Source organism: Paramacrobiotus metropolitanus, unplaced genomic scaffold (assembly GCF_019649055.1).
Source record: "Paramacrobiotus metropolitanus isolate TYO unplaced genomic scaffold, Prichtersi_v1.0 Parri_scaffold0000030, whole genome shotgun sequence".
Taxonomy (NCBI): domain Eukaryota; kingdom Metazoa; phylum Tardigrada; class Eutardigrada; order Parachela; family Macrobiotidae; genus Paramacrobiotus; species Paramacrobiotus metropolitanus.
In genome coordinates this window covers 566,794-591,699 of record NW_026570250.1, presented here as the reverse complement: position 1 = coordinate 591,699, position 24,906 = coordinate 566,794, and the positions used below count along the sequence as shown (strand labels likewise).

The 24,906-nt window shown below is 43.4% G+C and overlaps 2 protein-coding genes across 7 annotated transcripts; both read left to right on the top strand.

Annotated features, from left to right (window-relative positions):
- The first annotated feature begins 869 nt into the window (after positions 1–869).
- Positions 870–12,412, top strand: LOC129588575 (uncharacterized). 2 transcript variants are annotated; one of them, XM_055482877.1, is made up of 4 exons: positions 870–1,505; positions 10,601–11,070; positions 11,158–12,151; positions 12,241–12,412. In XM_055482877.1, the coding sequence occupies exons 2-4, from the start codon at positions 10,603–10,605 to the stop codon at positions 12,249–12,251; spliced, it is 1,473 nt and encodes a 490-aa protein (XP_055338852.1). In that variant the 5' UTR covers positions 870–1,505; positions 10,601–10,602; the 3' UTR covers positions 12,252–12,412. The 2 variants fall into 2 exon arrangements, with proteins under 2 accessions (XP_055338852.1, XP_055338853.1); XM_055482878.1 differs by having other exon boundaries at positions 11,158–12,115; positions 12,241–12,400.
- A 1,052-nt stretch (positions 12,413–13,464) lies between these two features.
- LOC129588573 (protein Gawky-like) lies at positions 13,465–23,964 on the top strand. Of its 5 annotated transcripts, none has more exons than XM_055482874.1 (10): positions 13,465–14,739; positions 14,806–14,948; positions 16,851–17,387; positions 19,135–19,489; positions 19,547–20,052; positions 20,177–20,248; positions 20,434–20,835; positions 21,185–21,363; positions 21,432–21,982; positions 22,347–23,964. In XM_055482874.1, the coding sequence occupies exons 1-10, from the start codon at positions 14,553–14,555 to the stop codon at positions 22,562–22,564; spliced, it is 3,150 nt and encodes a 1,049-aa protein (XP_055338849.1). In that variant the 5' UTR covers positions 13,465–14,552; the 3' UTR covers positions 22,565–23,964. The 5 variants fall into 5 exon arrangements, with proteins under 5 accessions (XP_055338849.1, XP_055338846.1, XP_055338845.1 ...); XM_055482871.1 differs by having other exon boundaries at positions 13,467–14,739; positions 14,809–14,948; positions 21,432–22,009; XM_055482870.1 differs by having other exon boundaries at positions 13,467–14,739; positions 21,432–22,009.
- The last annotated feature ends 942 nt before the right edge of the window (positions 23,965–24,906 follow it).

Genomic DNA, 24,906 nt, shown 5'->3' with positions numbered 1-24,906 from the left:
CCGAACAGATCATACGTACCGCCTTGTTGTAGCTACTAAATATAATGCGATGTGTAAGTGTACAGTGAAACTAACTGTAAATATACGAATAAGTAGGTATACGCAGTGGTGTGAGTGCGAAGTGTGAATTCTAAAAGTTGATGTCGATCAACTGTTAGAAATCACGCAAATGCGTGAAAATGGAGCAACTGTGATAACTCATTCAACCAATCCCTGTGCAGAGCGTTATCTCTGCTTGAACTTTGTACCGTTGCATTTGTGAGTGGTAGCGTTAACACTCGCAGTCACGTTATATCTGTAGGGACATACTATTTACTATTTGTTTGCTTTACTAGTGGCAAAGTTTTCGCCAGCTGTCTAGCAGCAACGTAGCTGCAGTACGCGTGCGGTGGCCTATGCAGCACGCTGCTGGAATGTAAATCTTGAAAAATTCGTAACTTTGTTAGTTTCCGTGTTAAATTTTTCTGTATGAGCTTAAAAAATACGCATACTATTAGGCAAAACAAATGTTTTTTCGTTTTTATTTTCGGGTTATTCATTGTGAGCCTGTGCTGTTAACATACCTGCCTATGGGAAACTCATTCGAGATTTCTCATAGGCGGCTATGCTAACCACGTATGCTCTCAGTGCCAAAACCTCAAGACGAAACAAAAAAGACATTTGTTTTGCCTAATAGTATGCGTTATTCTGTATTTTTTAAGCTCATACAGAAAAATTTAACACGGAAACTAACAAAGTTACGAGTTTTTCAAGATTTACATCCAGCAGCGTGCTGCATAGGCCACCGCACGCGTACTGCAGCTACGTTGCTGCTAGACAGCTGGCGAAAACTTTGCCACTGATAGGCAGTCGCACAGTGCGTTGTTAGGGATGACGCTAGTACGTCACCATCTCCCGTGCATATGCAGTACTTATTAGCATTACACGTACGTCTTATCATTACCTGTTGCACCGCATTAACTGTGTTTAGCACTTGGCTCGATAGTCAAGACAGGTACGAGCAGTACACATACGATCAGCATTACACTGTTGCGATAACACTGGGCTTTGAAGTTCTGATCCGCTGAATGTTTTGTCAGAGAACTTTAGTCGAGGAGTTATGATCGCACAGCTCTGGAATTTCTTATGATTACTGGTTTCGACTAATAAAAGCGTAACGGAAGTCGAGCGGTGTTTCTCCCGTAGATTTTCATAGAAAATCGTTCTTCTTCCTAGCCTGCCCCGTGGCATGGCTATCATGGTAGCAGATACTAAGATCCGCCAAATCTGAGCATAATTTCATATTGGAAGCAATATCTCATCTTTGTCGGAAGTTGGTGTGGTGGACGCTGATTCTCCAAAGCAGTATCGTCGTGAACTTTCATTTTGCAGTGTTTTGGTTTTCGTGGACTACGGAGCGGTGAGCCACGGTGCGCGAAACCCGTGCAGTTTGGACGTGGGGTGTTGTTGCGGTGAGACACGGTTCCCGAAACTCCGTGCAGCAAGGATTGTGAATCGTCGAAGCAGTGAGTTGCCAGCAAGGCTGGTTAACTGTTTTTGAAAACTTTCACCTTACAACTGCAGTTTTCCTTTTCTTTTTGGTTTTCGTTTTGAAAATTAACTAGAAGTAAGGGACAACAGCATTGTACACAGCATTAATCTCGCATTTGACAAAATACACAGCAGTTTATCTTTTGTACAGCATTTCACACATTTAGACACAGCATATTTCAGGATTAAAATACAGTTTTTACATACTGTATTTTAGCATTGAAAACATTAATTTTTGCATTATTTTGACCTTTAAAAGCCAGAATTTGTTTTGAATTTCCGCATTCAACGAGCAACGTCTGACCCAGACGTTGAACGGCAGTGCGTCATTTATCTCGAGTGTCAACCTGTTGCTGCGTGAACAGCCCAGGCACAGCATTTCCGCATAGCAGGTCATTCAGACTGGCACAATCCATTGTGCCAGCTGAAGATTTTAAATCGTGATAAGCACGTGCCTAGCACGCCTTGCATTGAAACTGTAAACAAGTTACGTAACGCGTGCAGCATGTAGCTGCACGCGCCCTGCATTACTGGTTGATTTGTCGGTGCATAATTTCAATAAAGCAATATATTTGTAATTAAAGCAATATTGTGAAAATCTTTAGCCAGCATGGAAGAAAAGCGGTCTCCTGTGAGAGACTTGCTTAATGCTGTCGGCAGTCGCATTTTTAAACCGGCCCAGGTCGTTAATAAACCTGGTGCACAAAAGCAGCAAGAAGAAGCAGTAGATAAGAAAACGAAGAAAAATAAAGCAGTATCGGGTAAAACAGGAGCAGTGGAACATAATGTGAATACTCGTGCGCGTGCTCGCGCGCATAATCCGCAGTCAGCTTTTGCATTATTAGCTGATGCTGCCATTCAGAATTCGGGAGCGGCAGCATTTGCACGTAGCAGTAAACTGCAAAGATCACCAGCATCTACATCGGCACTTAGCGCACTTAATGCTAATGCCGAAAAATTACCGGAAAGGTCAGCATCATCAGCCTCGCATGTTTCGTATCAGTCTATCGCTAGCAATATCACTCGTGATTCAGAATTAATATCAATTTCTGATCGCGATCAAGAAATTGCATTTGGTGACGAGCATGAACTGACGTATATTGATAAAAGTCAACAAGCATTGTCGAAGCAGTTACCTGTTGATAACGGTGATAATAATGAGCATATTGAACCTTCTAGCAATGAGTCGGATATTCCGCTCAATTTATCGGTCAACAGATCTCCATCTGAGGAGAGTCTGTCCAGTAATCCAGCATTTCATTCTCCGATGCATAGTTCTCCTAAAGAACTTTTACCGGAAAATACGCAGCAGCATTACGATGAAATTCAAGCATTATTGCATAAGACACAGCAAGATTTGGTAGATACGAGTAATCGCTATAAGGAATTAACTGAGCATAATGAAAAATTAAAAGCAAAATTACTGAAAGCACATGATGAAATTTTTCGTCGTAGAGAAGAAAGTAAGCATGCAAATGATGTCTGCAAGGCATGGTCAGAAGAGAAGAAGCAATATGAACAAGTTATTGAAGCGCATGAAGCAACTGAAACAAGGTATAAAGCAGAAATTGATCGGCAGTTCCAAGTACTAAATTCTTGGAAGCATGAAATTATTAAGCTCCGTGCAGAAGCAGAAGAGCATAATAAAAGCATACCGCAAGCAGAAGCTATTACTAAAATGGCTGATCAGTTGAATAAATATAAGGATAAATATAAGCATGAACAGGCTGAGCGTTTAAAAATCTCAGAAGAATTAACGGCCGCAGTAAATTCCTCGCAGATGTATAAAGCACATGGAGAGCAATACGAAAAGTTGTATGAAGATTTGCATAAAGAACATGCTGAAGCACAGGATCGTATCGCAGAATTATTAAAGCATAAATGTGTCATTAATAAGCAGCATAAATCAGCAGTAGTTGACATCAGTGATGATGATGTTGAAGCTGCACCGGTTGTACGGAGAGCAGCCGAATCTCAGCAAGATGATATTACGCAGAAATTAATTACCGCATTACAGGCAGTAAAGCCCGCAGTACACTTTAAAGGCAAATTTAGCGGTAACAAGGACGACGTGGAATCGTTCCTTGTTCAGCTGGATAAGACCGCATTAACGTATGGTTGGGATGACGCAACTAAAATTATTGAATTCAGCAATGCATTAGAGAAAGATGCGAAGCAGTGGTACGGTTCTGCATCTGTCGCGGTGGATGCACCGACCAGCTTCGACGAATGGAAAAAAGCATTTGTGGAGCGCTTTGGCGATCGCGATAAAGCAATTAACGCATTAAATAAATTAGCTACGAGAACATTTGATAAAAATAAGGAAAGCATTGATGCATACTATCAAGCAATGTGTACCTTGCGTGACCGGGCAGGTTTTGCCGGTCCGCCGGAGCATTTCGTGAATTACCTCATCCAAGGGTTACGCACGTTTAAAGCATTAAAAGATGATATTGTTCTGCGCAAGCCACGTACGCCCGCTGAATTTCTAAGCGAGGCCAGGTACCTAGAATCAATGATGCCCAGTAGATACAGTACAGATGAGTACTCGGTAAATGTACTGCAGCAGTCTACTTCCAGCAAGATTGTACAGCAGAAGCCGTTTAACCCGGCAAATAAATTTAATAGACAGCAGTTTAGAAGCAATAATCGAGTAAATCCAGCAGCAAACAGCAAGCTGTCGTATGCGCAGGCAGCTGCGCAGCCGGCAACTGTGAGCAATAATCAACCGGCACCACAACAGCAGTCGCGTGCCGGTCCGCAGCAGGGCCCTCGCAATGTGCGTACCACACCGCGCCCTGGTATACCGTACTGTACGCATTGTGTAGTGGAAGGCCACATAACAGAGAACTGTTGGTGGAAAGACCTTCCACAACATCAGAACCCTAATTATAGGAAGTACCATTGGCCTAGCGGTGAACAACGAACACGCAGGCAGTTTGAGGCATTCCAGGCTAGGAGAGCAGAAAGGTCCGGCTCCTCGTCGCCGGCCAGCTCACGCAGTACATCGCCTGTATTGAGGCAAGGTGGTAACGGCATTGGTCGAGGGAACCCACGGGCGCCGGTATTCCGGATGCCCGAGGGACCTCCGCCTGTATCCCAGCAGAATGCATTTGCAGCATTTATGCCGGATAACGAACCAGACAGTTCAGATAGCAGTGACAGCAGTAGCGTTAGCAGTGAATGCAGTGAGTCTTTAAACGAGTAAGGGCGGCAGGTCCTGGCACTGCCAAGCCCAAACCACGTAAACCGCCAGATAAACAGCATGTAAATGTACAAGGATATACAGTATATATTCCACAGCAATGTACTTTTGTACACGCTTCTGTGCAGCAAATTGGCGCTGTAGTTTCTGAACCAAAGCATGAAAGGATGTTGTTTCATAATGTTAAAATCAGCAATATGCAAGTCAAAGCATTAATTGATACAGGGGCGGAAACGTCCCTGATATCACAAGCATTTTGTGCTGAAAACAAATTACGTACTTTACCGTTAAATAAAGCACTACATATCTGTGGAGTCGGTGGTAGCCGTTACTTCACCGTGACTCATTATTGTCAGCAATATGTAACAATAGGACAGCAAAGAATTTTGCACAGCATGTATGTAAAACCAACATCGGATAAAATATTACTAATTCTGGGACAGGATTTCCTTAAACAAGCAGCGTACACAGTCGAAGAGAACAAACTAGTCCGTATTAAGTTCCTGCAGCCGGTTGCTGGCGACCGGTCAAAGCAGCTGATCACTGCCTCTGTAGGAAATGTATCAGCTTTCCCCGAACCAGTGGCACTGGTTCAGGAAAAAGCTGCGGTATTGCGCGCGCCTAAGACCTTTTCTAAACCCGTAGTATTGGCCAGTACTAGGGTTAACGTAAACAGTAACATTCTAAAGGAAATCGAAGGTACTTGTCAACATTCCCAGAAATATGTAACTCTCAAAGAAAAGCATGGAAATGCAGCAGTTGAAAGGAAAGTAAAAGTACGAGCATTTATATCGGCGATAAATAAATATTCCGCACATTTGCTTGAGCAGCATGAAGTAAAATCTTCCCCTGTACCAGTGGCACCGCCACAAGTACAGTGTAAGAACATTAATAGCAATAAAATTGTTGTACCAGTAAAGCAGCAACAAAATAAAGCAGTAAATACTGTATCTAGCGATATTGTAATTAAACGCAATTGTGAAGTTATACGTGAGCCTGATGATAGAATGTTGCAGCATTTGTTAGCATATCGTCAGTGCGAAAACTGGAAGCGTGAAATGCATGTTATATTGCGTGATTATAGCCACAGCATCATGAAGCTGCATAAATTAAAGCAGAAATATGAAAAGCATGGTTATTCGCAATATGAAGTTGAAGAGTTTAATCGTCTCAGCAGAGAGCACGATGAACTATTTACCGATTTGTATTACCATACAGTACAACGGCGTCGAGAACTGAAATCATCGTTAAAAGCATTACATATCGCAATGCCGGAAATACTTAAAACTCCTATAAAGCAATTTTGGCGACAACCAGGTTTAGTTTTCCGAAAGCAGTTGTTTAAAGCATTTGATGCCGAGCCAAATTTTTTGGCACCCCCGCAAGTAAGGTCAGTGCGCCCTAAAATGAATATCAAAAAGCAAGTTAATTTTAAAAGAACTACGCAGGTTCAAGTCTATGACCGCAATAGCCCAGCATCTTCTGTGAAGTCACGTAAAATTATTATTAAAGCAAAGCTTAAAAAAGGCGTACTGCCGCTAGATAAGCCGTTAATTTTGCAGCCGTACGAATGGCCGATTACGAAGAAAAATCGTGCTAAGAAAGAAGTTAACGAAACTATTGTTTATAAAACTTATCCGTACGATGCAAATAACGAGCAGTGTACGAGTACAGATAATAAAAAAGCACTTAATCACAATAATGTCAGCAGTAGTGAACCACCAGAGAAATGTACGAGTACTGATGATAATATTACGGTAGCAGTGGATAACAATATTGCAGATACTGAAGCATTTATTAATAACATTACAGCAATAGAAGAACCTGAAATTAAGGAAAAATTTCGCATTAGAGCAGTAAACGTGTATGCATCGGAATCGTTCATTTTACCCGCTAAAAAAGTAACTTGGACATCTGTTTGCGCTAAGCCGAAATACGGTCAAGAGTTGAAAACTGAATTGTTCATGTTCTCAGCTAATCCAGCATTGTATTCCAAAGCACGACTAGTACCGATAGAAGGACTAGTAAAACCAGAGAATAGAGCATTTGATGTACAGATTGCTAATTACAGTAATCAGAAACGCATTATTAAAAAAGGCACTTTTATCGGCATTATAGAGACGTACGAAGAGGTCGAAGGTCCGTTGGTATTGGCTACCAGCATTAAGGTGCGTACTCCTGAAGAGGTACAAGAAATTAAGGAAGCAATATCGCAAATGAATTTCTATGAAGGCTTAACGCCCGATGAACGCAAAGAATGGGAAGAATTATTTCTGCAGTACGGTAATGTTTTCCCTACAAAAAGTTGCATGTTTAATACCGTAGACACTTCGGTAAAGCATCATATCGATACGGGTGATGCCCGTCCGATAAAAAGCCAGCCTCATCGTACGAGTTGGCGAGGTCGTCAACTCATACAGCAGCATGTCAACGATATGCTATTAATGGGAATTATCCGACCAAGCAGTAGTGACTGGAGTTTTCCTGTTGTACTTGCGAGTAAGCGTAACGCAGACGGCAGCATTGGTACTCGCTTCTGTGTAAATTATATTAAATTGAATAACGTGACTAAAAAGAATAACTATCCTCTTCCAAATCCAGATGAGGTTTTAAGCAATGTAGCAGGATACAACATTTATTTTACGTTTGATTGTCAGTCTGGATTTTGGCAAATCCCGATGGCAGAAGATAGCATTGAAAAGACAGCATTTGTTACGCAAGACGGCCTGTGGGAATTTACCCGCATGCCGTTTGGTGTTTGCAATGGACCAGCCACATTCCAGGCTGCCATTGACAAAGCACTGATAAAATTACGGCACTTAAATATTTTCGCATATTTAGACGATATAATCGTCCCAGCTAAAACATTGGCTGAAGCTAAACTAAAAATACAAGCATTATTTAAGTGTCTAGAAGAAGCAGGTTTTACTGTGAAACCGAGTAAATGTCATATCGCAAAGCCTGAATTGCATTTCTTGGGGCATATCGTCTCCCAGCATGGGATAACTACAGATCCCGATAAAATTAAAGCAATAGAACAATTTAAGCAGCCTACTACTGAGAAAGAATTACGATCTTTCCTCGGATTGGCAAATTATTACCGAAAATTCATTAAGCAATATGCGCACAAAACCAAGTATTTGTACTCATTACTGGTAAAAGATGCCGATGTGAAGAGAGACTGGAATGAGAAGCATGCATTAGAATTTGTTGATATTAAAGCTGCATTGAGCAATGCGCCTGTACTTGCAAAATTCGATTACACAAAGCCGATAACAATAGAATGTGACGCCAGTTACACTGGCATAGGAGCAATATTGCATCAGGACGATCATCCGATCGCCTATGCAAGCCGATTACTGCATGCAGCTGAAAAAAACTACGCAATAACAGAGCTAGAATGTTTAGCTGTTATTTACGCAGTACGTAAGTTTAAGCCATACATTGATCATGCGCCGTTTACGGTGCAGACAGATCATCAAGCATTAGCAAATCTTTTGAGATCTGCATCTCACAAGCAAGGTTTAAATGGGCGTTTGACGCGTTGGGCATTGGAGTTAGGTAGCCTGGATATTACTATTAAATATCGTCCAGGTAAAATGTGCGATAATGCAGATGCATTAAGCAGAAATCCTGTTGATCCAGCCATCCCCGAAGATGACTGGGATGATTATTTTAGCACTCGTGACATTCGTATGGTTAGCATTACTCAACCGGAAGGGACGGCTGAAACTGAGCTTGAAGGTGAAGATGTCGAAAATAATTTTAAGTTCTTAAGAACCGAGCAATTGCGTGATCCGCATATCGTAAAAGAAATTAACTCATTAAAAGAAAAAGAGGAATCTGGAGCAATAGTTGCAAAACCGCAGCATTACCAGTTGTGGAATGGTGTTCTGTATCGCATTGCAGTAGCAAATGATAAGTACGTGCGAAAGTTCGTCGTACCAAGACATATGGTAAATGATTACATCCGCATTAATCATGACGTGCCGGCGTCTGGCCATCTAGGCAGACAAAGGACGTACAATCAGATAAGCGCACGCTTCTACTGGGACAATATGGTCAGTGACATCGATAAATATGTAAGCAGTTGTTTGGACTGCCAGTTGAGGAAATCGCAACGTAAGCCGCAACCAGGTAAACTTTTGCATGTTCCCGTTGGTGAACCGTTTTACCGCATGCAAATCGACATTAAAGGTCCGTTAAAGCAGTCGAAAAATAAAAATAAATGCATTATTGTAGCAATAGATGAACTCACTAAATTTGTAATAGCGAAAGCAGTACCAGATGAAAAAGCAATAACAGTAGCACAATTTCTCATTTATGATGTGATTTTACCGTATGGTGCTCCGCAAGTACTTAATTCTGATAGAGGATCGCACTTTATGAATCAAATAATAGAAGCAGTGGCAAAGTTGACGAAGATAAAGCACCATTTTGGTACCGCATACCACAGCATCGGTCGAGGTCTCGTAGAGAGACAAATGCAGTGGATAGCAGATAGCTTATCCATGTATGCGCAGAAAGGCACCCAGGATCGCTGGGATGAGTTTCTTCCTTTCGTTGTTGCAGCATATAATCGGACAGTACATAAAACTACAAAGCATTCGCCTTTTACATGCTTTATGGTAGGGAGCAAACGTTGCCCATTGATACCATTACGAAGACTAATCTTCCTGAGGACTACGTCTCTGTAGAAGATTATTTAGATCGTTTAAAATGGAAATTAAATCGAGCGCATGAAATTGCTCGTATTTATATTCAGCAAGGTTACGAAGCATCAGCAGAGCAGTATAATCGTAAGAAAGTCGATGGCGATTTTCGAGTCGGTGATTACATACTTTTACGTAAAGCAGAGCAGTCGAAAGATGAAAATAAATCATTACGTAGCCGTTATGATGGTCCTTATGTGATTGAGGATATTCCTCGTCCAAATACAGCAATAATTAAATTACTATCTGATTTGAGCAATGTCCAGGAAGTAGCATACCAGCGCATGAAACCTTATCGTGGCAAACAATCTGGCGAAAAGATTGTTTTTAAGCCATCGGAAATGCTTAATTACAGCAATACTGATAAAAGCAGTGATAGCAATAATAATGTACCTAGTACATCAGCAGAAAACAAGTCATTGAAAGTGAAAATTAAACGCAATAAGCTGTCAGTACCTACTACCGTACTGAAAAAAGCAGAATCTTTGCCAGCTGATATTGATAAATTAGTGGATAATAACGATGTGCGCAATAGTGGCCAACAACCTGTTGAGAAAGAGCGCAATAGTACTGTAGTTACTTCTGATAGCAATAATGTTGTTAACGAGAAGGAGCAGTCAGATACTGATAGTAATTACAGTACTGAGCATTCCGATAATGACAACAGCAATAAAATTAATAAACCCGCAATAGTTAAGAAAGTAATTCCGGAAACTACCGCAGTAGTACGCCCAAAGCAAACAATAGCTGATTTACGCGCACGTGAACTTGCAGACGCGTTTAGTAAAGAAAATCAGGAAATTGTTAACCGCATGTTACGTGGTACATCCCGCAGAAAACCACTGTTTCCGCAGTAGTATGTAAGCAGTACTCGAATTGCATTAAGCAGTCAATGGCTATCATGGTACAGAGCAGTCGTTTTGTTATCAAGCATTAAATTCTGATTGTACTCGTATCTACGAGTACATAAAGTCTCTGCATGTAAACCGTAGCACTTATCGTGCTTACGAATAATTTTAATGTCCCATACTTCTATTGAAAATAAGCAGTAAATTTAACTTTAATTAATTTGCAATAAATTGCAGTTGTGAGTAGATGAAAGTACAGCAGGTTACTCCACAATAGCAAGCATTAACGCAATTGTTTTCTGTAGTTATGGCCGACCAGCAGTGTCCGAACTGTGCCCGCACAGGACGCTTGTGTGTGACGTGCATCCTCAAGCAGGCGCCGAATGTACAACAGCGCGTCTTTATGCTGCACCTGGAAGCACTACTGGGCAATTACCAGGCATTCCAGTGTCTCCTGTTGCGCGCCCACTGGGAGCATGTCATCGTCAACCGTGACTACTACGAACAAATTCGTGTCGCAGTCGATCATTTCCGCAGTACGAAGGATGGCTGGAGCAAGGCACAGCATGTACCGACATGGGACGAGATGAAAGCACAGGAGCAGCAGCATCACCAGCTCATGTCGCAAGCACGCCAGCAGTTGAACGCTGAAGAGCAGCCTCCAGTCCAGCATGATCAGTCTGCCGTAGCAATGCCAGCCGCCTTAGTTCAGCAGCAGTGGAATACCGTTGGTCGTCAGCCGTTTGGTGCACGCCACTTTCCTGACCGCTCAACGGTAACCATCATTAATAAACCTCGCAATGACCGCACTTTATTAATTAAACCCAAGCATGCTATTAAAAATAACAAGCAATATCCGCAGGTGCCTCAGAATCCGCAGCAGCGCCGAGCCGATGCACCGGCAGCACAGCCACGCCAGTACAGCACCCGCATGCCTAATTTGCCAGCTGCGGATGAGCGCGCCGACCGCATTCTGCTGACGTTGGGTTTTGATAAGCATGACCAGCGCAAACTGATGAAAGGCATGTTAACCCGTACGATGAGCACACTGGACCGCTTTCTGGCGAATTCCGGTTTACTGGAAGAGATGCAAGCGGAAAAGTATAACTACCGTGATGATCGCCCGAAGAAGGAAGAACGCGATATCCGGTACGGTTATCTTCGCAGCAATGGCATGCCCTCAGCATTACATCCTGAGAATTTCGAACACAGCATTCTGACTATCGATATTGAAGCATTGAGTCAACTTGTGTACCATCCGCGTAAAAGCATGATCCCGTACTTGTTCAATTTCATTAGTCCAGATGCGAACGGTGCAAACCTGTTGTACGCCGGTCGTGTAGCAATATTCACCGATGAGATGTTGGTCATGATGAAGGAAGAGCAAGATTTTCGTAGCATGGACCGTCGTAAACAGCAGATTATGGTGAATTACGTCCGTTTGTATTTTGGTGCATTGCTGGGACATCACGGATGTCATAAGCAGTTGGCCGACGCTCCGCATGAAGACAGCGCTTTCTTTCACGAAGCAATAGTTAATCTTGGTCCGACACTGAACGTACAGGACAAGATCGACCGCATTCGCCATGCAATGGAAATTGGTTTGGAGAAAGTTGCTGGAAAGCCAGTTGAGCAGTTGGTAGTAAATCCGCATGATGCCGTGGAAAACGTTCTCACTCAGTTGCAGAAGTTGAAGGACAAGTACGAGCCGCAAGGCGGACAACAGCAGCAAGTCGCACAAAATCAGCCGCAGCACCAGCCAGTGTTCAACTTGAACCCGCAGGGAAACGCTGCACAGTTGCAAGGTATTATCCCGGCAGGTGAGAATGCCGCAATGGACGAAGTCGAAGACTCAAGTAAATCAGATGATCAGAGCAGTAGTAATAGCAATATCAATGGCAATTCGCATGATAACAGTAAATTAAGTGCAGTTGTTTCTGAACAGGTGGCGGATAGTGTGGCGCAGTTGAATTTCTCCGCAGAAACTATGGAGCATTCGGGAAAAGAGCAGTAGTTTGAATAGCATGTACTGAATTACTAAGCAATATTTATTTTGTAAATTAGCATTATTTTTCTGTAATCAATATTTCTTTGAATTCCGCAATAGACTTGATTTGTCAGCATTTTTCTTCGATGGACGATAGACTGACAGCCTCACAGGCGCAGTCTGGATGTGGATCGCGAATTGACACGCAGCCTTATAGGCGGTGTCGGAATGAGTGGACATTTAACGGTGGAATGGATTTTTGATAATTTTGTGTTCCTGTTTAACCAAAGTACTAACAGATCTCGATGGATATTTCTTCAGTTTATTGAGCTTAACTCATGATTTCATTTTATTTTCATTAAACAGCCGATCAGTGACTGGTAAGTTGTGTGAGCGACAGTGTAAAGTGGATTTTGAAGCAGTAAAATTCTTCAGACGCAGTGTCGAAATTTTCCGCATTAACGATTGTATAGCATTAATCATGAAAGCAATACAAATTTTGACGCAATACGGACTAGCTCCGCGGCAGACCCGGTATAGCTAGCGTACACTGCAGCACATGCACTGGAAAAAGGCATAGCAAGGCGCCTGGTTAATCCCCAGTTTGGCCGTCGCAATAGCCTCGGAGGACCTCGGATCCCCACCAGTGGCATGTTAGGGATGACGCTAGTACGTCACCATCTCCCGTGCATATGCAGTACTTATTAGCATTACACGTACGTCTTATCATTACCTGTTGCACCGCATTAACTGTGTTTAGCACTTGGCTCGATAGTCAAGACAGGTACGAGCAGTACACATACGATCAGCATTACACTGTTGCGATAACACTGGGCTTTGAAGTTCTGATCCGCTGAATGTTTTGTCAGAGAACTTTAGTCGAGGAGTTATGATCGCACAGCTCTGGAATTTCTTATGATTACTGGTTTCGACTAATAAAAGCGTAACGGAAGTCGAGCGGTGTTTCTCCCGTAGATTTTCATAGAAAATCGTTCTTCTTCCTAGCCTGCCCCGTGGCATGGCTATCACCACTAGTAAAGCAAACAAAATAGGCAATAAATTCAAGAAAAAAGAATGGACTGCTCTGTAAATAGTATTGCTCTCACACGGTAGGTTTTCCGGTCAAGTCAAGTCATACTGTCGGTCGATAGATGCGATTATGACGTCATCGCAAAAAAAACAAAAAATATCTAAAACAAAAATAGCTGCTTGTACAGGTTGTACTATGCGACAGCGTGCACACCGATTAATTTCAGTTTGTGCAGAAATTTGTTTCAATGAAGCAATTTGGTTCTGTGTAAAATTACAGTACTTATTGTTTTAACACAAATTAGCAAAAGTCATAACACCGTATCCGTTGCAGTGAAGCAGCACTAGCTAATACGCCTGGCAGTCACGTAACTCGCCCACCTAAACCGTTGAAGGCGTCTGCAGCGCAGAAATTTTAGCGCTTCAGAAGAAAACCAGTACTGCCAAACGTAACTGCTATGAAAAAAAGCATGTTCAGCAAAATTCTGATGATGCTCGTCACTTTTATCTGTTGCGGACGTTTAGTAAAAAGACTGCTTTACTAATGAAACTATTCCTGTTTCGCGCCTCTTACTTTTACTTACTATTTACTTCTGAAGCCTCGGCTGCTCTTACTTTTACTTTACTTTTACTTTTCCGTTTTGCTGCTTACTTACTTTTTACTTAATTAGTAAAAGGCAAAACCGGCTTACTAAGTAAGGTTTACTATTTACTTTTACTAAGTAAAGCAACACTGCAAAAAACCCCTTTCGACAAATGTCTGTTGCCCAGCTGGAACGAAGAAGCTTGCCGATCGGTACAGCTGCACTCCTACGGTTTACGATTTTACCAGAACACCAATGATCTGAATCCTGATCATCGTCAGGCTTTTGTCTTTTGCCAGACGCATTCTTGAAGGTCTAGTGTTGCAGCCATTGAATCTCTTCTTAATAAGCATCGGATGGAAAATTCATCTGCTAAATCTTCGAAATCTCTGCTGGATTCTTCTCGAATGGGTGAGAAATTCTAGTTTACACTCGTGCTGAGATACTATTATGTAGCCCCACCAGCGAGCGGCTACTTGTCTAATTTTGATCCAGTCGTCTCGCTACGCCAACAGCCTACTGCCATCTGCGGCTGCTGGCCTGCTACAACCCCGAAAACAGGCATCAAATTTGTTTGGTCGTTTGGACTTTTGATTGTACGCTGCAGAATTGAGAAATCATGATAAACGAAATATTAAGAATCCTGTGATATCCCGAATGGCCGTTCCAAGTTATCTTTATAATAACAGCAGGAGCGACATGTCTGAGTTAGAAGTCTTAAAGAATATGCCGTTTAAGTCGCCCTACGACACCGACATGGAGAGGTTCGGAGCGTCTGCACAGGGCACCCTGCAGGATCTCGGTCAGCTGGACAAGAGCGCTCTCCATGTCGCCAAAATGTCCGGTAGGTTACGCGTAAAATGGGAACCAGTGCTGGTTATAGCTGGAAAGTAATTCTGGTGACTCGCAGCAGCTGATACGAATGGTGAAACGTTGCCGGCCAACGGCGAAAACAGCCCCGCAGGAGGTCTTCAAAGTCCCAGCAAGTCCATGTACAAAGGTCCCAATGGATGGAGTAATGGATTTCTCAGTGCTGCGGATTCTTTCTTGCAGGTAGGCAGAAACTGGACCATGTTCAAGTTAGCATAACGCGCTTGGTAAAGTTGTGGAACTACCTGTCAAATGGCGATCGGTGTACAGTGCTCGAGTATTTTGCTGTTACCGTGTTAAGTGCGAATTGCTAATACAGTAATTGTTAGCAGTTTGCTTATAAATTTTGGAACGAATACAAACGTTTGTATTATTCTGAAAAAAATTATTATTCTTCTCTCTTTTAAAATTTTTAATATTAGTCTGAAATGCGATTTCATGGCAAAATTATTTTTCCTTCACCTGGAAAATTTGAGTATCTTCCTGTTTTATTCTGAAAGATACGAGTATCTTAGATATGTAAATACATATATTTATTTGAATTCAGCATCAACGAGTCGACATAAAAGGTATTTAATAGTGACTGTCGCGCAGAAGCGTAAAATTGCTGGTCTTGCCTCAGTCCGCCTGAGATGCGAGAGAATTTCACAAAATTGGTAATTTCTAAACCTGCAAAACATGCACTTTCCTGCGAGTTGAATTCTGGTTTTTAAGTTTACTGTCGAATGTAATTCAGCGATTCCTTTCGGTGCATTCTTTCTGCTGTTTAAAATGCATGGAACTTGCTTTTTTTATAAATTTTGTTAGATAGGAGAACGGAGTGCGGCTGGACGCAAATGCGGATTTCGATTTTGAAATTGCATAATTATAAGAATTACGAACACTGCAGTCCTCTTTATTGAACATTTTTATATCGTTTGTTTTCGCTATTCGCTGCTGTAGTTAGTTCTAGCATTGTTTACCGTTTCCTACCTTCAGACAAACATTAAGTTTAAAAATCTTGTGTTTGACTTCTGTGCCTGGAATTTTAGAAAGTTATACTAGAACAGGAAAGTAATATTTATTAAAACTGTGTTTAGTTGCTTTTGTTGTTGATATATCGTTGATAAAATAGTTCAAATAATTGTGGATGAAAATTTTAAAATATAGCGCACATCCTTTCGCTATAAATAAGAAGTAAGAGGCACGAAACGCGTTGTTTTCTCTAGTAATTATTTTCATTTTTGCAAATTGATTGATCGCAGACCACGCGTATGCTATTTCGAAAACCATTCTACGTCAACTGGGCGTTTCTTATTTTTCCAACGTGAACCGTGCGCAGTGGTATCGTATTTCTGTACCTAGGTACTTGAATACGTTCGATACTTAATCGTGTACGATCTCCGCCATACTTGGAAATTACTTATTTGAAGCCTGGAGAGAAGTAGCTGCACAACATTGCCGTTGATAAGCTGATGGCCATTGGTCGCAAGAGCGTAGCAGGCGTTCCTTTCGCCAATAAGCGATTAGCTACGGTTTCATGGAGCGGCTATTGGTTGGCTTATTCCAGCTGATTTTCTCTCTGCTGACAAAGCGTGATCGAATATTTTCTGTGCGTTTAAATTCAGGCCCATGGGCAGGCAGGTCTGAACTATGCAAGCGTGTCAAGCTATAGCTCGTATTGAAGTTACGAAGGAGGCCCATAAGGCAAGAATGATATCGAGACCGTATGGGTTTTGTAGAATGTGATCTTGTCTTTCAGCTGTGTTTTTGGATACTTTGTTGTGCCAAAGATATGAAAAACAGGGATGAAAAATCTGTTATATTGTTGTTGATTCGCAAGTTTGAAGCATTTTTTTCTGCCAAGTAGTATTTCTTTTGTTAATCCGTCTTTCACGTGCTTTGTTATCTCGACGAGTAGAAAAATCTCCATTTGTGTCTGTATGGGCCATCTGTTCCACAGCACGGCAGGGATTTTTGTTGATTGATATCCGCGCAGCTGGTGTGCTCTTGTAGCCGAGCGCGCGACAATTCTGAATTCCATGGTGAAAATTGGCATAATAGCTTAAGTGACGATAGTGTTCCTTACCTGTCTTATCTATGCAGAGCGATACGGCAACTTCCAACCGGAATACAGTATCGGAATGGGGAGCAGGGGGCTCCAGTGTGGAGGGCAGCAGTGGCCTCACAGGTCTGTCCAGTGCCTGGGGCGCCTCACCGCTGGGAACGGCCGGTGGTGGACCGGGTTCCACTACCATGAGTGATATTACCAACAAGCAGCATCCCCAGCCCAACCAGGCTGTCCCGTCCAATTCCGTGTCCAGTGGCGTGAATAGCGTGCCCAATGGTGCATCTTCCGTGTGGCAGAATAATGAGCCCGGTGATAATGGTAAAAATTCCTGGAATTCCGCCTCGGGAGCAGTGGTGGGCTCGGGTGCTGCTGCGGGCGCGGTCAACTCCTCCTCTCAGTCATTAAGTATCAAAAATTCGACCTCGGCTGCTGCGTCTGGACCCTTTGGAACACCGGGAAATCCCAATGGCCCACAAGGTCAGGACAAAGAAAATGCTGCTAGTATTACGTTGCCGCAGACAGCGGAACGGACACCTCTGGATAATATGATCTACCGGGACGGCTGGGGTCAGGTATGTTGTGCTCTGCTGGCTGCCTTGCAGATTTCCATTTTAAATGTACAGAATGACCTCGTGTAGAGGAAATACAGTGGCTGATGATACGCCGCCTCACTACAGTAATCTGCTTGAATAAGTTTTTTGTTTTGCTGAATTTTAGAAAACATGGATCGTGTTAATATTATAAAAAATAGGCCCTATACTTAACGTAACCGGTTTTATTATATGTACCTACATGAAAACGCTTACGGCACGGGAAGATCGCAGTCAGTCTACATATGTATAGGCAGCCGCTGTGTTTCCGGTTGATAAAATTCACAGGAGCGCGGCGTTTGTCGTCGCGCATCTGCATTCGCATTTACTGGGGCTGAAAATCGATATTTCTTCCTGTTGGGGTTTTTTTCGTTCAAATGGATGATGCCGGGGCTTAAGTGAAAAACAGCAGTTTGCATACGTTATCTCGCCGTACTTTCTTAACTTGATTACTAGCCAAGCATAAGGAACAGCTTGCTCCTACTGTCGGAAACGTTTACTAGAGTTCATACGGATCACCCAGCAGTTAGTGATCATGTTTAATGTTTTCTTTTGGGAACAATTTAACTGTTTTCATTGTTCGTATTTGATTGCCCTGCTCGAGAAATATTGAAATTTTTGAGTCTTGTCCGTTTCTTAGGTCCATTAGACACCTTTTTAGTGAAACAAACATTTACAGCTATAATTTGTCGAGTTGTAAACCGGTCTGTTTTCGATTTTCTTAACCTTCGTTCTTAGTGGTACTGGAATAATTTTGCTGGGGCTGCACTTTTTGAGCTGAGTTGGTGTTTGGCACCTCTGTTTTACTGTGAAGTTCAAATGAGCCAGGGTCCAGATTTGTGCATGACACTTTCACATCCTTTTCTGAAGAAGTGGCCGTAGAAACGCTGGTTCATTCTTGGATTGTTCCGGTCTCCAAACGATATACCTATAGCGATAGTTCAGCTCCATATAAATTGTGATGTGTGCAGTTTGCCGACAGTCCGCTGGGTTTCCATTGAGCATGGTTCTGTGTGACAGGAAACAGGCTGTTTCGTTTGTTTATTGGATTGTGTATTTGCATAGTTTGATTATATGGATCGACTGCGTTTTCCGTTCTAAACACTGGCTTTGCCTTTGACACCTGAGGAAAGTCAACATGGATCCCGTGCAACGAGCTAACGAAATTTTATGCATCTCCTCGTTTCTCTTAGTATAGATGCAAACTTGCGTACATGAATCGTTTTATACAACAGGAACTGCCTACCCTGCCGTATTGGTAGCGATAATTAGTATGGAACGATAATCTGTTAATTATTTGCATACTACGATTGCACTTTGCAGTAGCCAGCGTGTGCGGTTTTATGCTCATAGAACGGGGTCTGCTTATCCATGAAGCAGTGTCTTTGGGTAATTTTATCGTTCCGTTCATCTGCGCTTGGTGTTGTGCCATTTAGTGTTACGGTTTCGTTTTATTTTTAGATAATGAAGTGGTTTAACGAGTATGTTATCAGGGCCAGAGGTTAACTTAGTCATCTGATCGCAAACACGCGAGAATGTTGGCTGTAGAGTTTTGTCGCGGTACTAGTACGACTGGTAGCACTGGTGCTTTCCACTAATGCGTTAGCCGCAGTCTGCCTGTGCGGTTTTATTGATCGGATACAGCTACACTCATAACGATACTTGCTAACTTTACTATTGACGATGAGATAATATTTTGTTACGTCGCTAATTAATGTGTCTGTTGTAGGTGGAGATCAAACAGGAACCTCCCTGGCCGATTCCAGAGTCGCCTCCCATTCAGGATGATCCCTCGGTGTGGAAGCCAAAAACGAACACCGGCACGGAAGTGTGGGAAAAAAGCACCGGCCACCGTACTCAGCCCTGGCAGAATCAAGGACCAAATACGCCTCACTGGATGAGTGATGACCGCGAACCCAACTCCGTGTGGTCAGGTGTTCCTCCCAACGCACAAATGTCTGGTCCGATGTCAGGTGGTCCGCGCTCAGCGGGTATGATGGGTATGCCTGGTAGTCTGGGTGGTAATGGGGGCGGTAACGGTGGAGGGGACGGAATGCTCAATAACGGTGGAATGAGCGCACACGGTAAATAGCACTATTGCTGTTTCACGGTGTACATAACTTATTTGCGACATTTTTTAGATCGTGGACAATCCGGTCGACCGTCCTGGAATAGTCCAGGGGGCACAGGAAGCGGTGGTAGTGGCGCTAGTTCAGGTGGCAACATCAGCCCGACGAATCAGTGGTCTGACCATACTAACTGGTCGGATTGGCGTGATCCCAGTTCGCGGAAGTCTGAAGTGGATGACGGCACGGGTCACTGGAATCAGCCGATGGGTCCGCGTTCTTCCAACGGCCCATACGGTGGTGGTGGGAGCGGAAGCATGAGTCTCAATGATAACCGGAAAATGCAGCAGTCAGAGGGGGGATATCAGCAACAGAAACCGCGGGGTTGGAGTGATTCGGGCTTTCCCGGTGGCGGCGGCGGTGGATCGCAGATGCGCGGTGGTTCTTCCGAGTGGAATGAAGACAATGAGTGGCGCGATCCGGACAACGAAAAAGCGCAATGGAGTTCGGGTGGTGGTCGTGAACGGCCACATCAACCACCGTCCTTTTCACCTCCCAACGGGGTAACGAGTTATCGCAATGTGTGTATTTTTAGTTTTTTATTGCATTACCGTGCTATTCCACGCATAACGTTGAATGCTGGTAATTCCACCGATACGCTTAGTATGTTGTAGGCAGCTTGTAAAATAATTCGTGTTTTTGCAGCCTCCTAAGTACACACGTGACCAAATCTATCAAAGCAAGCAGTATCAAAACTTGCTTGAGATGGGCTTCAAGGTGAGTCAATAGCAAAAAGGCTTTTGCCTTTCTACATATTTCTCGGAAGTGTTTGCACCGGCAAGTTGTATGCGAGAGTTTTCACTTGGTTTTTCAGGCTGGTATATTATATTCTTAACTGACTGGTTTTGTGTGCCTATGCCTCATTGATCGGGTATACTTGAGCGGTGTCTGTGCATTTGCAGCGAGAAGAAATCGATATAGCCATGCGCAATAGCAACATGAACTACGAGGCAACGGTGACAGAGCTGCAGCAGCAGCGTCGACGTCAGCAAATGCAGCAGCAACAGCAACTCGCGTCGTCCAATAGCGCTAACTTCGGAATGGGCGGCGGTGATGGCTACGGCAAAACCGGTCTAACTGGCACCGGTTCCGGAGGTCCTGGCGTACCGGGTAGCATGCAGCCACATCATCAGAATAACACATTGATTCAGCCGCCGCAGCCAGGCAAAATGGGCCAGTCCCGTCCGCAGGCCAACGTTCAGGCTGTAGCGCGCCAGCTCAGTAATGCCGCTCAACAGGGAATCATTAATCCACGACTCCTGAATCAACCGCTGTGCCCTCAAACCGTCTACCATCTCCACAAGGTATTGTGTATTTAAAGGAAAGGAAGCAAAATATTGCACGCACGCACCCGCTGCGAGACAATTATTTGAAAGCCAGAGCACACCTTTCCGGTGTTTTTATGGCATGTAATGTAAACAGCATTCGTGTATTATCTTTTCCGAATATTCTTTCCCATACTTCTATGCACGTTGTACAGCAACATGTCATGGCTTAAATTACTTACAGTTCGAGTAATAATAGTATTTTCGATATCAGTTAAGAGTTTTTGAATAATTCACAAGCGTTATATTGAGACAATTATTTGAGAGCTAAAGCACACCTTGAGTAAGCTGTTACTGTAGTATTAATTTTGATTTTGGGATTTTATAGCTTATGCAACTGCACCGTCAAATGCAGCAGCTTACCGCCCAGATGGATGTTGTGGCTAGCCAGAAAGCTATCAATCCCGCTCTTCAACAGCAGCAGATGGCGTACATTAACCAACAGGGTCAAATGGTCCGCAAAGAAATTGTTACCGTCCAAAAGCAGATTGATCTTATCCAAAATGAGTAAGAAATTTGTGCTTGATGCTGGTTGTTTGTATCAGTGTGTAAGATACTGATACACCGGATTTTAGATATCTGAAATCTCCGATGGATCCCCGCTTCCAAGGAGGTCCAACCATTGTGGACTTAGCGACATCCATGTCGGGTATGAGTGGCCTGGATTTCCATTCCTCGTCCGCAGCCCCCAACTACGGTCAAAGCGGATGGCGTATGCCTGAACCGAACAACCCCTACGCCAGTATGGGCGGTGGCGATGGTAATTCGTGGGGCGGCGGTGGCAGCGGTTCATTTGCCGGTGCAGGAGCCGGAAGTGCCTTCAATAATTCCAATATGGCGGCGGCGGCGGGTGGAGCGCCCATGTGGAATGACCCGCACAATTGGAATAATGCCGGGATGAATCAGGGCGGAATGAACTGGCGACCGACGGTGCCGGGCGGTGGGGCCGGTGGACACAACATGGATGACTGGTCTGGTGGTATGCACGGAGCAGGAAGCATGAAGATGTCGTCGTCGGGTGCAGGGAATACCGGTGGCCAGCATGCCCAGTCAGCATCCGGGGATCGTGGCTCGCTGAGTCCCACGTCGCGCACCGGAGCCACTGGAAACGGAGCCGCTGGATATGGTATGGATGAGGCTGATGGCAGCTGGGGTGAGCTTTGTGCATGGCGCTTTACGCATTTGACATATTTTGAGCTCGATACCGAAATGCAGAACAAGATCAGCTTAGGTTTTGATAAGCACAATAAATGCAGTTTAAAATAAATGTGGCTTTTGACGTTGAAGGTTAAATAAATCAGAGCAAGCAGTAAATCGCTTTGGAAATCTGGGGAACATTGTTTTTTACATGCTTAATGCTTTAGTTGTTGCATAGTGTGGTAGTCAGTGTGGTAGTCAGTGTGTGCTGAGTCGCCTGGCGCTCACATGCTTTGCGCTTTTTGTGCCAGTTACTTCTTGCGCGCTCATGCTGAATGGCTCGTTGTTTGCAGGCAATCGCCAGATTGACTCCAACAGTTTCGCCAACTTTACCTCGCGTATGACTTGGGATGCTTTGCCGGAATTTGAGCCCGGTAAGCCGTGGCGCGGATCGCAAATGATCAGTGCCGATGAGGATCCCCATCTGACACCCGGCAGTGTGGCCAAGAGCCCCCTGATGAACGCGGTGACGTCCGGTGGTGGTGGCAGCCATTTCAACAGCAGCGATTAATGAATGGTTCTCAAATGAGCGAAGCGCTCTCTTCTCGGATCATTGGATACAGTGATCCTCTACATCTGTGGTCTTATTATTATTCTGAAACAAGAAACGCAAGCAAGCATCTCACTTCCGAACGCCCATTTGCCCTAATTACTGACTGTGACTCTTCATTCGGTCTCGTTTGCATTTTGCCTGCGCGTGCTGTGGATCATCGGAGAACCAAAAAAAAGTTTTGAATTTATGAAAAAAGTCGTTCTAACGATCTATCCCTGACCGCAGGCGGACTGCAACCGTCATAACCAAACGTTTTGACTCTTACCAAATCTTACACTTTTACACAGTGAAATCCGGATGAAAGTTTTTAGATTTTAGTTTTTGCTCCATTATATTTTATTCCGAGCTGTCGTTATATTGCCTTGTAAAAAATCCCAGAGAAAATTCCCCATTGGACGAAAAGACTTATTGGCTTTTCCTCCATGGACAAAAACAAGATTGACGGTGATTTTTTGGTGGTTTGATATTACGATGATTTTGAATTCCGATGAACTGGATAATGCATTGTCATTGTGGATTAAATTCGTCCATTTTTGGAACTCAGTCCTGCAAAGAAGAATTGTTCCTGAATTTTATTTGTGGGATGTATTATAATTAATCATTTAATTTTGTCTCGCTTCGCGTGTAATCATTTAATCTGGAGGAGCGCCTCAGGGAAACTCAGTTAATTCCTGAACCAAGAAAATGAAATGCTTAATTTTTGCATTAAAAATCATCCTTTCTGATCAATCTGCTGCCTGCCTAATTGATTGCACATGTTCAACGTCTCATGCTGCGGCGCAGAAACGCCTGGCCGGTTGTCGTCGGTGGATGCATTTGTACATAAGAGGAAAGCGCCCGTTCAAGGACCGGACCCCCGTTAACCAGTGCGTTTTTGTTGTGGGCGACATGGATTACCTTCTCCTCCTGTGAAACACTTCCTACCTGTCTCGCCTGATATGCTCATTTGAAGGTTTTATGGTCTCGAGTTGTTTTTTGTCCAGTGTAAGTATATTATATTTGGTTTTTGCTCTTACACTTTTTTGTCCAGTGATCAGTTACAGTGAGTGGTGCGTGCTTTAGTTATTTTTGGCTATGCATTTTGATTCTATTATCCGATGATCAAGTTATCAGTATATCCTTGTGTCTGGTTTTTGTGTCAGTCTTTCTCCTGCCACAACTGTTTTTGAATTTGCCCTTCTCTCTGGTGTAGCTCTCGAGTTGTTGATTAGTTTGTGGTCCACAAATCCCAATGCTTGTCAGCCAAAAGAAGTGGTTTTTAGCTATTGTAATTATTTCATTTTATATTTTTATATAAATTAATTTGATGCAAACTTCAGCTTCTGTCCGTAACGACGAATTTGAAAAGCCTTAGTTTTCGGTGACGTTTAGAGTGAAGTCTGGCAGCAAAGTGCCGGATACGGGCTGACTTTTTTTGCTTTCTGTTCACACAATGCTGATGGTGAAAAACTGGCTGGCCTGTTGATGCGCTCTTTGCACTCCGTTTGCTCCTTTCGTCTTTCACGTTTGCTTGGTTGAGTTTGGTGGGGGAAAATAGAAACACCTTTCGGGCATACTACGACATTATTGATCCCGAAGAAGGAACAACGTGTCACGCTTTCGCATTCATTTACTGCTGTGTGTGTTTTTACCCTATCGCGTACTACGGTTTGGCGTCGGATGGATTCATCGTGCGGCACTGGTGAAGAAATTCTCAAGCTGTTTGGTGGAAGGAATCTGGGAAGATGAATGGTTCCGGAAGGTGCTTGTCCTCTTTTTCTGTCTCTGCTTTACGTAACTGTCACAATCCGATTGTATGTGTTACCGTACCTAAACCGAACCGATCAGTCAGCAAACTTGTTTTTCGCTTCAAGTTTTAAGTATTTTGACCGAATTGTATGTTGAACCAATTAATTAGCTGCGATATGTCCTTTGATTCTCGAGTTTTACTTTTATGGTATTATTGTGCCCGTAATAATCCTGCATTGTACTCTCTGCATTTACAGTTAGTTCTGTTCGACAGTGCATCTCTCTGGCTGCAGCAGTTGTAAAATTATAGCGTTTGTTAGACTTAATGTTTCCGCTGTCGCATTTATACGAACACACTGTACTGAAGGTAGGTTAAAAATATTCCAGATCCCAAACCGACACTTCCTGTCTCCCACTCGCATCCCGTTTCCACATTGCCCTTCCGCTAATAATGCACGTAAAGTTACGAGTATGATTTGGGCCGAAGCAGGCACGCTCAACACTGGACAGTACGAGAAATACTCGTACATATTGTTACTTATTATACAAAGTACGAATCACGGAGTACTTAT

Excerpts from the sequence above, each read along its gene's own strand:
- LOC129588573 (XM_055482870.1), top strand. The coding sequence starts at position 14,553 with ATGGCCGTTCCAAGTTATCTTTATAATAACAGCAGGAGCGACATGTCT. Across the intron at positions 17,388-19,134 it reads ACCGGGACGGCTGGGGTCAG|GTGGAGATCAAACAGGAACC; the intron begins GTATGTTGTGCT and ends TGTCTGTTGTAG. Across the intron at positions 22,010-22,346 it reads TGAGGCTGATGGCAGCTGGG|GCAATCGCCAGATTGACTCC; the intron begins GTGAGCTTTGTG and ends CGTTGTTTGCAG.
- LOC129588575 (XM_055482877.1), top strand. The coding sequence starts at position 10,603 with ATGGCCGACCAGCAGTGTCCGAACTGTGCCCGCACAGGACGCTTGTGT. Across the intron at positions 11,071-11,157 it reads ACTTTCCTGACCGCTCAACG|GTGCCTCAGAATCCGCAGCA; the intron begins GTAACCATCATT and ends CAATATCCGCAG.